This window comes from Copidosoma floridanum, unplaced genomic scaffold (genome assembly GCF_036245765.1).
Source record: "Copidosoma floridanum isolate Cflo_tuat_1 unplaced genomic scaffold, Cflo_Japanese_pri ptg000013l, whole genome shotgun sequence".
Lineage (NCBI taxonomy): Eukaryota > Metazoa > Arthropoda > Insecta > Hymenoptera > Encyrtidae > Copidosoma > Copidosoma floridanum.
Genome location: NW_028321890.1, coordinates 32564608 through 32576573, shown reverse-complemented (window position 1 = coordinate 32576573; position 11966 = coordinate 32564608). Strand labels below are relative to the sequence as shown.

General features: G+C 37.9%; 3 protein-coding genes across 7 annotated transcripts in view; all 3 read left to right on the top strand.

The window, feature by feature from the left end:
- Positions 1 to 695: 695 nt before the first annotated feature.
- On the top strand, positions 696 to 3375 carry LOC106637628 (zinc finger protein-like 1 homolog). Of its 2 annotated transcripts, none has more exons than XM_014350493.2 (3): positions 696 to 1367; positions 1563 to 1868; positions 1936 to 3375. In XM_014350493.2, the coding sequence occupies exons 1-3, from the start codon at positions 1266 to 1268 to the stop codon at positions 2485 to 2487; spliced, it is 960 nt and encodes a 319-aa protein (XP_014205979.1). In that variant the 5' UTR covers positions 696 to 1265; the 3' UTR covers positions 2488 to 3375. The 2 variants fall into 2 exon arrangements, with proteins under 2 accessions (XP_014205979.1, XP_014205981.1); XM_014350495.2 differs by having other exon boundaries at positions 1290 to 1367; positions 1661 to 1868.
- A 263-nt stretch (positions 3376 to 3638) lies between these two features.
- On the top strand, positions 3639 to 8951 carry sro (SDR family oxidoreductase shroud). Of its 2 annotated transcripts, XR_016292969.1 has the most exons (8): positions 3639 to 3991; positions 4486 to 4788; positions 5384 to 5692; positions 5763 to 5994; positions 6236 to 6642; positions 7126 to 7434; positions 7565 to 7735; positions 7967 to 8951. XR_016292969.1 is itself a non-coding variant. In XM_014350491.2 (5 exons), the coding sequence occupies exons 1-5, from the start codon at positions 3856 to 3858 to the stop codon at positions 6351 to 6353; spliced, it is 1098 nt and encodes a 365-aa protein (XP_014205977.2). In that variant the 5' UTR covers positions 3639 to 3855; the 3' UTR covers positions 6354 to 7052. The 2 variants fall into 2 exon arrangements, 1 of the variants encoding a protein (XP_014205977.2); XM_014350491.2 differs by lacking the exons at positions 7126 to 7434; positions 7565 to 7735; positions 7967 to 8951 and having other exon boundaries at positions 6236 to 7052.
- A 2200-nt stretch (positions 8952 to 11151) lies between these two features.
- The window catches only part of Atpalpha (sodium/potassium-transporting ATPase subunit alpha), an 89688-nt gene continuing 88873 nt past the window's right edge, over positions 11152 to 11966 (top strand). For 2 of the 3 annotated variants that reach the window (XM_014350408.3, XM_014350407.3), the window contains exon 1: positions 11153 to 11770. In XM_014350408.3, the coding sequence (XP_014205894.2) occupies positions 11735 to 11770 (36 nt within the window). In that variant the 5' untranslated portion in view covers positions 11153 to 11734. Of the gene's footprint in view, positions 11771 to 11966 lie in introns of all 3 variants that reach the window. The other variant, XM_014350409.3, reaches the window with a different exon arrangement.

Below are 11966 nucleotides of genomic sequence, written 5' to 3'. Positions count from 1 at the left end.
TTTGAAATTATGTCATTGTTTACTGTCATTGAACATTTCGCATGTGTGCAATAAATTGATACAGGATTATACAGATACCTATTATTTTGCTGGGTGAGAAAGACGGATATTTGGTTTTGTTAGCATATTCCAGCGGTAATAATGCATATTTGGAATCTATGTTATATATTTATACAGCTTAAAATGTTTAAATATTAATCATATGTGCCTATATTTACCAACTTATTTGTATAAATTGAACTTTATACAAAAACTCATGATACAATCATTGATTGTCTCAATCATTATTCTAAACGTTAGTGAAAAAGGCGGTTAAGGACGTATACTTAGCCTGCGGACTATGGGTGTATTCCGCAAATGCTGCCAGCAGTTAAGTTACGTAGGTCGTGGTAACGCCGCATGGTCGGGTAGCGCTAGCGTCAACCTGTACTAACTGTCGGTGGGTTCCGCATGTCAACAAACTCCGAAATATCAGATGGCATCATGGCATGGGAGCGAAAACAGTAAAAAATATCAAAGTTTGTTGACATGCGGAACCCACCGACAGTTAGTAGGTACAGGTTGACGCTAGCGCTACCCGACCATGCGGCGTTACCACGACCTACGTAACTTAACTGCTGGCAGCATTTGCGGAATACACCCAGCATTTGCGGAATACAGCCAGGATTGGTTAGGTTAATGTGAGGGACTATGTACCTAACCTTACGTATTTCGGAGCAGTCGGAGTCCGGAGTCCTCGAACTCCTCGGAGCCCTTTTTTAAAAATTTGTTCCGAATTCACACATTATTTTGTTCAAGTGTTTTAATTAAACGTTATTTAGGGGCCACGATAATTTATTATACTGAAAAACAAAAGCTTCACCGCTCAAAATTTTGAAAATTAAAAAAGTCATCTGTAAGGTGCAAGCTTATTGGAGCTTTCCACCGGAGCCCATCAGCCCATCCCTGTAGTATAGTAAAATGAGACGCAGCAGCGGCGACAACGACGTGGCCTCACGTCTCGAGTATACCGCAGCTGCTCCGCTGTCGTGATTCTCGCAAAAATCTCGTCAAGTCGGTTCTTAAAGTGGTAGACGGGCAAAAGTTAGAAATATTATTATCTAGTTTAAAACAATAAGGCCATGTGAAAAAATCTGATTGTTCGTTTTCATCTACTTTGATCACAAAATAACAAAGTCTGTTGTTTTGTCTGATTGTAGTTGGGTGTGTGTGTGTTTGGGTACTGAAGGCATATTGCCGGACGATAACAAAATTAATTATAAATCATGGGGCTGTGCAAGTGTCCGAAACGTAAAGTCACCAATCAATTCTGCTTCGAGCATTGCGTCAATGTATGCGAGAATTGCATGGTTACAAATCATCCTAAAGTAAGTGTTTGCTTATTTATTTACTCATTTATTTTTAGAACGTGTGATCTTTCGTATTTTTTTCGTTGCTCGTTTTCCCCTCTGTGCTTTGGTGTATTTTGATTTTCAATAATTATACTCAGTATTACTATGCAGTGCCTTAGTTTTTGAGCTGTGAACACTTGTCATAGCGACTAATCATCTGTTTTTTTTTAGTGCGTTATCCAGTCCTACTTGCAATGGCTGCAAGACAGCGATTGCAACCCAATCTGTACATTTTGCAACGAGAGCCTGAGCAATAGGGAGTGTTGTAGATTAACCTGTTATCATGTTTACCATTGGGCCTGCCTTGATGACCACTGCAGAAGCCTGCCAGAGTCCCAGAGTTCATCCAATTATGTTTGCCCAGCCTGTACTACTCGCATAATTCCACAACCAAATCTGGTGTCTCCAGTGGCTGACGTACTCAGAGAGAAGCTGGCTGGCGTCAATTGGGCAAGATCTGCTCAAGGGCTCCCTTTGGTACATATTTAAATTGAGTCATCTTCTAAAAAAGGAATTCTTTTGATAAACATATTTTTATTTTTAGTTGAGCGACGAAAAGGAAGAGAAGCCAGAGCCGGCACGTAATGTGGTGGAATCAGAAAATGGCCAGTCTTCTTTTTATCAGAATCATGCTACATCTTCCGTAGCCACATCCAGAACGAGTAGTATGGTAACATCATCCAACTCTCTGTCGAACAATGTACATTCGACCAGTCAAAAGCTAGGGCCGCCATATTCAGTAGTAAATATGGAATCTGACTCTGGCATGTCGAGTCCAACAGTAAGACGAGTTTTTGAGTCCTATGACAATGCAAAGGACGATTTGATCGATCACGACGATTTCAAGTATCAACGAAAATCGGCAGTAGAGTGGTTTTTGAGATGGTGGAAACTAATAACAAGACAGCAAGCACAGAGAAGAAACAGTCAGGGCTCTTTTCCCAAGCGATATGTAATTTTAGTGGTCGTCATCATTGCTGCCTACGTTTTGATAACGCTTGTGGCCTCTTGGCTCGGCAGAATGGCCACGGACGGCGACCCCTCGTTCGATCCTAAGAACAATCCATTGGTCAACGTCAACGAGAACAGCAACTAAAGAAGATAGATTTGTAAATACACCAAGGTGCTGTATGATGGATCGCTATTTTGTATCGCTAAAGAATCCACAAGTCTTGACTTTACACGTAACGCTGTGAGTGATAAATTAATCATCAAACCGATACTTTGACTTGAGTCTGCGTGAGTCATTACTATTCTTTTAAAGAGTTTTATGTGGCTTTAAAGAACTGCGGACAAGCGACGTAATATATATGTATATTAAATGAGAGCAGATCAATTTTGCTGTTTAAACTGATATTTATACATAGTCAAATATTTGTTAAATCGTATCAATTTATAGTTTGTATAAAAATATATATGTAAATTGTATATCTTGCAAGTAACTTTAGTAAGCACTTTTTCTTATATACTTAGTTTTAAAAATATATTATATCGTTGCAAATTTTCATTTATTATCATTAAGTAAAAAAAATTATTATTAATGAAAAATAAACGTGAAAAACTAAAATGTGTTATGAAGATAGTTTTATGTATACTTTTAGAGATACAATGTAAATAGTTCTACAAAAGTTTAAACCTAAAGCGGATCTTAGCAGCAAAAAATCGGGAAACAAATTATTCATTGGCCAGTGTGATTCAATTTATTATAAATTTCCATTTTGTAATACTTGAATACTTGCAAGGAAATTCAGTCAAATCAAAAAAGTCTTTTAAATTAAACAAGCGCACAAAATACGTATACTTTTTTCATTAGAAGTGAAAAAAAAAAAAAAAATTGATCAAGCTCCTAAGAATAACGTGTTTTACATAGTTTGTTAAATAACGATTCTTCCGTCTCGCTGTATCGAATTTAAATACCATCAGAGGGAAGAATAAAAAAAAAAAGTAAATCTTGATTGAGTTCTTCATTAACATGCCTTTACATGAAAATAAAATACATACTACGATTTCGTTGGTGTAAAAATTAAACCGAGCCTGAAAAAAAAAAAAAAAAAAAAAAAGAGATCCACGTAACTGCTGATACACGACTCGCTGCATCTAAAAAAGGAATGAAAAGAATTTGGAGTTTCAGATGGGTTTCGAGGAATCGCGGTGGGGGAAGTAACTAACTGTATAATATCCTCCATGCAACGGGCTGTCCCGCAACTCCGGGTCTTTCGGCTTTCTTCATTTCTCGCTCTACTCGGCCAGTTACAACACTCGTCTCTCGCATTATCGAGTCACGTCATTACTCTTTTCTTTCCATTTTTTTTTTTTTTTTTTTTTGCCATGGATACTTGCAAGTAGTTCGTCGTCACCGCAAGAAACGTTTTTTACCCCCTTAATGGAGTGGACAAGTGATTTTGAAAAATGTTGAGCGGCCAGTGGTAGCTGCATAGGTATATACACAAAGATCGGCGACACAATGTTAACGATCGCCCGTCCCAACGTCGAACGGCTGCTGAATCGACATCGAGCGTCTATCGTTGCCTCGTCCCGCATCGAAGCGAGGAACAACAGCAGCAATGGACCAGCAAACTCCATCGCGAGGATTTATTCATGTGAGTCGACATCGCCCTTCTCTATATCATTTCGAACTGTTGGAATTTTGTGTTGATATCGCCGACACATCTGTACGTTCGTGTGCAGTTTGGGTACAAAAGTTGTTTCCTTGTCAGTACAACAGTATACACTAATATATTTAAAATGTTACGCGTGTGTTTGATTAAAAACAAAACAAAAAAAAAATAGAATTAATCGTCATTCATAAGCAATGTAACACACAATTAAAAAAGTACTCATTACACGTGCGTGTATTATTAACTATATGCACGCAGTGAAAGCATCAACAAAAGATCATCAGATGTCAGAGAGAGAGGAGATGACGCGCAGTAGGTGTATATACTTACTTATTGCGTGGGATGTAATTATATATAAATAGTTGTACATGCGGTACGGGGTTTTACACATGACACGTGTATACCTTATACACACTTGCACTTTAAACACATGTAAAAAAAAAAATAAAATAATTGTTGTCTTCGCTCGATCATAGCTGTCAGAAGTGTCGGTCGCGGTGTGGCTCGACTCTGGCAGGGGTTGAGCCGCGTGAGGCTGGACCGGCGCCAACTGACCGTTATAACCGGTTGCGATTCGGGCCTCGGTTACGGGATGGCCGTGCGCTCGGCAGAGCTGGGATCGTCGGTGGTGGCTGGGGTGCTCGACGCAGCGGGTCCAGGGGCCCAAGCGCTGGCGGGTCTGGACGGCGTCCAGGTCCTACCGCTCGATGTCACCGAGGAGCGCAGCCGGCGGGAGTTTGCGCGAGCGGTCGAGGACACCCTCAGAGACGAAGGGCTGAGTATGTGAAACCTTTTAAGCATCGAACGGCAAGAAAGAGCTGTTTAAAAAAAAAAAAATGATTTTTTTTTTTTTTACAATTATGTGCTTTTACGTTTTAAAAGTGACATCCAATCTGAATCCGCAGAATCACGATGATGGTTGAAACCTATACAATTGGAACTGCTTACCGATCGGCTGTACATTTTTTTTCGATTCTTCATTATAAGGTCGAGTTGGTCCTTGTTTCATGGCAAGTTCCAATGAAAAAGAAATTGTCTGATTTTCAACTTGTACCGTGTCAAAGTGCTGTATTTACTTGAATTTGAAAACCATTCATTAATCGTCGATTCAATTCACGCGTGTAGTAGATAAAAAAAAAAAAAAACATCGTATGTGCCAAAAATTTGACAACCACGTGTTTAAATTACCCATCGCCAACTGGAGAAACAACAGTTTTTTGAAAAACACTTTCTAATTTGTAGAGATTTCCTCTGTGCGCTTGTACCCAACGATTCATCGTAACGCTGATGTATACATTCGAGAGTTGAAATTGTTTTTTTTTTTTTTTTTTTTTTTTTTACGATGAAAAAGGACAATTTCGTTCCCTCCCATAGAATTGCATGCTTTGGTGAACAACGCCGGAGTGATGGTGTTCGGCCTATTCGACTGGCAGGAGCCCGAGCACATAGAACACCAGCTGAAGGTCAACCTCGTGGGCCCGCAGCTCCTGACGCGAGCCTTGTTGCCGCTGATACGCCGCAATAGCGGTGCTCGCGTGATCAACGTGTCGAGCCACTGCGCCAAATCGGCTCTACCCGGACTCGCGGTATACGCCTCGACCAAAGCGGCCATCGAAACTTGGACCTGCTCGCTTAGGATCGAGTTCAAGAACTTTTCGGCTCGGGCCATCAGTTTCGTCCCTGGTAATTTACATGTGATATTTTTGTTGTTTTTTTAACGAGCAGTGATGTGGTTATTGGTGCCGATCGACAGGTTCCTTTTACACGGAGAGCCGCATAATGGCTCGGCAGATGGAGTACTTTGAGCAGATGCGCGCAGCCATGAGCGACGAGACCAAGGCCTTCTACGGGGACTACTTCGACGCGTACAGCAAGTCCCTCGAGCCGCTCGCCGTTCAAACGAGACACGATCTTTTACGAAACGAGGAGATACTTGGGGCCTTCGAGGGCGCGCTCATCGACAGAAGACCCTCGGCGAAATACAAGTGTGTTACTTTAACTTTTATCGACAAATATCACGATATTGGATTGTCGGTGGCGAGCCATGGCTGATATTTTTACTTTGGTCCGCGTGACTTATACCTTACACTAACTTTTCGTGATGGTAATTTTTCCTATACGTCACGTCATTTCGTTGGTCCGACAAAAGAAAGGAGTCAACTAAATATATAGTATTGAAAAATTTGTGCAAAACAATTTCAAATGTCCACTACTTGGTGTTCACAGGTGCGAGCCGTGGCGTTACAAGATTTATCACGCGTTTTTCGAGTACGCGCCAGCTCCCGTTAGAGATCGTTTGGTCGAACGATTCATACAGATGCCGAAATTCAAGCGACGCTCGTAGCAAGACACACTCTTTTAAAGGCTTATACATGGATGGGGATAGTTTACGTTTCCTATCAAATAGTAATTCAAAACCTTTTGTTTTCATCTTTCGATCATAATTTACTGTGCGTGAACCATACAATAATGTACATTGGGTTTATAAAAGGCGAGCTAATTAGTCCATGCTGTTCCCAAGAATTGACGATAATGTTATCATCGATAGTTTAGTGCCATTTGAATGAACTTTGGTGAAAACCAATAACTTTACAGACTTTCGTTTACTATTCCGTGGAAACGTAGCGTTTGAGGTATAAGTTTAACATTTTACCCAAAGCAAGTTTCCTCAAATTTAAGGCAATATTAGTCATGCATCTAAAGATATACCGTTTGAATGTAAAATGCACCGATTTTCAAGATTAACTAAAATTGCCCGTGCAAAATCCGATTTGCCTACAAGGTGGTTGTAAACATTTTAAATTTTGCCTTAAACTTGAGAAAATTCAGGTTTCGTTGAGATTTCGGGTTTTGCCGGTAACATAATCACACCGACCTCTTGAAGTAAATAAACACTTGGCACTACCTTGCTCACCTAATATACAATTTCACTTTGCTGTAAGAATCAAACATGTATCTCTTACATCGGCTTATTACGCAAGTTTGTTGAAATAAATATTTTTCCCATTATATTTCGTTAAATTAAATTATTAAAATTACATTAAATTTCGAAGAAAATACATGCGCATAGCACCTACACCCTACGTAATAACGCTTAATGTTGTTTTGTTTTTAAGAGGATGACATTGTTAGTGAAATTTCATAATTAATAAAACCATTACCCTGTACGTGATTCACAAGTGAAACTTTGACCTCACCCGACATACATGGGTTTGGGATGGATATCGAGGATAATTAGGCTGACGTAATCGAACGCGATTAAGAAACCTGATAAAGGAAAAGCTTAACTTAATTACAAGGGACTTAAATGACACGATGGTTACAATACTTCAGTCGCTGTAACTTCAACGGTTCTGTCAGTCGTGTATTGTGAATACAAATAGAAAACTATACCACAGCAACAAAAATGAAGCTCATCATTAATGGTAAATAATTTTTTTTTACTCCATCTCTTATTCCATTTAACCTATGCACAAATAAACATTTTTAACTCACATTGCATACTAGAAGCCAAGGCTATCACATTATTATTATTATTATTTTTGTGCCGTGCAGTTTTCGTCGTCATTGCGTGTCTCGTGCACATGGCTTTAAGTGAATCGACCCCTTTCAAGAAGTGTAGTATAGGCAAGCCACCCCAAGACTTTGTAATTCAAGGTTGCACAGAGGAACCATGTATTCTCGTGAGAAACCGAATGGCATCGGCCAACATAAGTTTCATCGTTGGTGAGTGCAATGAAAAATTCGTTTGTTGTTAAAAAATAGTAGTGATTGAATAGAAACAATCCATGAAGCTATTTATGCTTTGAGTTGATTTAAAAAATTTTCGACCTAGTCTTTTTTGTATTGTTTGTTGAATTATTAGATAAATAATTTATTTATTTTACGATTAAAAAAAATTTTTTTTTCTTTTAGAAAAGAACAAAAACAACAATTTTTTTTACTGTATGATTGCAGACAAGTATACAACCGTTTTGACGCCGCAAGTTGAGGTCTCGATGCCCGAAGTTCGTGGGCATATTTGGAAGATTTCACAACCCGAAAATAACGGGTGTGTGATGTTGTCACGAAATGAAACATGTCCTTTGAAAGTCGGTACGAAATCTACCTTGACTTACCATGCGTTTGTAAAGTTGCCTCACCGAAAAGCGAAAAAATTGGTTAATTTGCGTTTTTCTTTGCTGGATCAAGACAATGAGGTCCTCACGTGCTGTCAAATTGCAGTTAAAATCACTCGCTAAGTAAAATGTATACTTACCACTGAGATTTAATTTTTAATACGTAAATAGAAAAAAATAAAAAATTAAACTACACAACATAAATTCATAAAATACACATGTATATGTTTGCAACAGCACATCGTTTAATCTAAATTTTGACATTATTTCTTAACAATTAGTTTGTAAATTTTGCATGTATATTTATTATATAAAATACATATGTTTAAAAATATTACTTGAATAACTCCTATTGTTTTTGGAAGCTCTTGTTTTTTATTTATTAATAGAATTACAATTCGATATAATCCATATAAATCTTAAAGACTAATTGAAATATGTAAATAATAATAATACTTGCGAGACGCTGAATTTGGATGATATTGCTTTCATTTACATTTTAAGCGCAACAAGAAAAATGTGTACTATTGTTAGAGGATTTTTTTTACACATAATTGATGTCTACGAATTGCTCAATGCACAAATGCAGTTGGGAAGACTATTTATTGAATTGCCAGCTATATACCGTTGCCAGAATAAAAGCTCTTCTTTCCATTTCGTTGGTCATTTTTGCAAAGACGTGGTCAGATTTTTATACAATCGTGTGAAGTTCTTTTGTATGATTCCTGAAAAATAAATTATAATTATTGTTATTGTTATATTCCATATGACTTATACATTTGATGTCATTGTGACTGCAAAATGGATTTCTACAATGTAGAGATTTCTTAAACTATTAGAATACTACTAGCTGATTACTATAATTATTACTGTCAAAATTATAATTGAATAAAGTTTGCACATAGAAAATACAGTATTTTTTTATTTCTTTTTTTTTTAATAATTCGAAGTATTTTATATTAAACAAAATAAATCATTTTTCAAAACGGAGCCACGATTTTGTACCCCCTTTAATTTACAGGAATAGTGTTAGCGAAGAAAAGGGGAGTTTTTGTTGTTCCCTTTGGATACATCAGACGAAAACAGAATCGGAAAAGCTAAGTTTGACTTGTCCCGAGGCTGCCGGCCTATCCTTTTTTGCGCTACAAGCAAAAAGTTACTTGTACACTAAATAAGTTTTACATCGATTTTTCACGAAAAGTTAAAGGAAAATGGAATTCCTAATGCAAATCACGTGTATAAATTCACACTGTGCATGTTAATGTAACCAAAGTCTTGTAAAAACCCTGAAGGCTTGGAATGGATTCACACAATATATCATACATATTTTGTCACAACAGTAATATTACTTTCAAAAAATCAACAACTTTTCAAATAACTTTTAATTACTATACGAGTACTAGTAAGAATGTGAATGTAGTTTCACCATTTAATTTCAGCTCGTGATAGATAATTTGTTAATCAAGTCGAGTAGTGGATTTATAGCTAAGACAGCTCATGCATTATTTGTGTGAATGTACATCGCAACAGATCGGAAAAAGAAAAAGCTACCTTGAAAATGTAGTTTTACTTAAATTTGCTTTCGATAAAAAAAAAATCTTATAAAAATTTTCATTTTATTGTTTAGCAGTTTTCAACCGTCGAAACAGATTTTCTGAAATATCGTATTCCTTCCTCGAGCTGTTGATGTACATTAGACGGATGTAAAAAAGAGCGACGAGCACGACAGATCAGAAGTGAGGAAGCTAATGAGAAATAAGAGGTCACAGAAGTGAGAACTACTCGCCATTGTCAATTTATTGCTAATTAAAGTAGACCCTCGTCTCTTCTAGAACGACCCATTTGTTTTATTTATTCATTTCGCCAGCGTTTATATACATCAGATTGCAATATTTACAACTTTTTACACATCAACACGCAATACGTAGATGTTCGTTGTTTTTTTTTTTTTTTTTTTTTTTTTTTTTTTTTTTTTTTTTTTTTTTTATCGCAACTCAGTTATCGTGTAAAGTACTTACTCGAAAGACGCAGATAATCAACGGAAGCTTCTATATCATACTTACAGTAGTGTGCTGTTACAGCACAGGACACACAAGATAAGCGTGACATAAGAGATCGAGATAAGTGCACGAAGTAAGTATCATTGCCCCGTGAGAAAGTGATAATGCACTTTTATTAATAAAATCATACCAGTTAATGCAATTAGACGAACTTTCGAAATTTTGTTTCGTAAATCGTTAATTTTTTTTTTTTTTTTCAAAGTTTAACAAGATTGCCTTTTAATGTGAAAAAGAAAAAAAACCGTAATCGGCACACTTAGATTTAGAAGAAATTAAAAAAAAAGGAATTTTATCTCCTTTTTACGTAAGTATATACATCTATTTTTTTCCCAACGGTTGCGTTAGCACACGTTAAAACGTGAAAACCTCGTAAAAAGAAACGTACAGCTGCAACAAAGTCGGGGGGCGGATAAAACATGGTATAAGGGTGAAGGGTTGGGAGGGTTACGCGGTGAAAGACCCGTCGTACGTAAAAACTCAAACACGCGAGAAAAAGGCCACCGTTGTGTACACATTGTTTCAAGTATATGTATTGGAACTGTTTTGAAATAAACTACTCGGTCGGTTAATGGGCTGGTTCTCCCATTACAATATATGTATATCAACCCGTTATAATCTTTATTAATTACCGATCTCTCGTTCTCAATTATAATAATACCTATACGATAAACTTGATACAGAGTGACTGCAGGATATGTGCGAGTTTGTGCGATCGTGATGATCGGTATAACCGGTGAGTGGGTGATCGCGACATACTCTCACACACTCTAAGCGTGTGAAAAAGAGTAAGTACCAACATGTGTTCGCGTGCTGACTCACCAATGTGAAATGAGAGAGCGAGAGAGAGAAAGCTCACGCGCGGGTACAATATATATATAGTATAGAGGTATAAGGCAGAGTTTCATAGGTATAATAAAGAGAGCTGCGTCTGCAGTATTCCATAGACGTGCATACACTGCACACAGTGCCAACACTGCCAACAGAGAGTAGCTTTTAGAGCTTGCGGACCGTCAACTACTCTATTTTTGTGTATACATACGCGTACGTAATTGTATATACTTAGGATACGTAATTATAAAATATATGTTGATGTACATGTACGATAATAAAAGTGCGTCCGTGCGTCAGCGTCGCGAAAGACAGATATACGATAATACACATGAATGAAAGGAGTCGGTGCATATGTACATACAATGCGCGTATGTTTTTTGTTTACACTTCGCAAGCCAAGTTGTATACCGCACGTTAGTGCCGAGGAGGGTTTTTGAAGGGTGTGTTTGAAAAAGAGATCGTATAGGTGCGTCAAAGTTTGAGGTTATAGATATCGAGAGTGTTGGATCGGCATTAACATCGCGGCATTGGGCAAAGAAGAAAGAGGAAAAAGAGGTTGAGGCGGGAGAAGAGGAGAGTTGGGCTGGGTCCACGGCAGTGCTGGCTATACATATATACGGGGACGGACGGCGAGTGACCAAAAGGCAAACTGTATAGCTACCGACCGGTAATAAAGGACCGCTACAGGTGTTTGGACGTCCATCCTTGTTGTCAAGATGGCGTCTAGGGGAAAAAGCAACGACGTGGCCGACGTGAGTACAATTTACGGGGTTCACAATTGTACTGTTTTCACAACAACACACACTTGCCCCGCATACCTACTTGATGGCTACACACATACGCGAATTTCCATTCGATTCTTAAATCACACAGTGAGTTTTTGATAGTTACTTTTTTTTTTTTTTTTTTTTTTTTACCACCTATAGGTACGGGCGTGGCTCTGGTTTT

What these genes read in the sequence shown, in the direction of transcription:
- LOC106637628 (XM_014350493.2), top strand. Translation starts at nt 1,266, where the DNA reads ATGGGGCTGTGCAAGTGTCCGAAACGTAAAGTCACCAATCAATTCTGC. An exon ending in TGGTTACAAATCATCCTAAA is followed by an intron (nt 1,368 to 1,562) that starts GTAAGTGTTTGC and finishes GTTTTTTTTTAG; the next exon opens with TGCGTTATCCAGTCCTACTT. An exon ending in CTGCTCAAGGGCTCCCTTTG is followed by an intron (nt 1,869 to 1,935) that starts GTACATATTTAA and finishes TTTTATTTTTAG; the next exon opens with TTGAGCGACGAAAAGGAAGA.
- sro (XM_014350491.2), top strand. Translation starts at nt 3,856, where the DNA reads ATGTTAACGATCGCCCGTCCCAACGTCGAACGGCTGCTGAATCGACAT. An exon ending in CATCGCGAGGATTTATTCAT is followed by an intron (nt 3,992 to 4,485) that starts GTGAGTCGACAT and finishes GCTCGATCATAG; the next exon opens with CTGTCAGAAGTGTCGGTCGC. An exon ending in CCTCAGAGACGAAGGGCTGA is followed by an intron (nt 4,789 to 5,383) that starts GTATGTGAAACC and finishes TCCCTCCCATAG; the next exon opens with AATTGCATGCTTTGGTGAAC.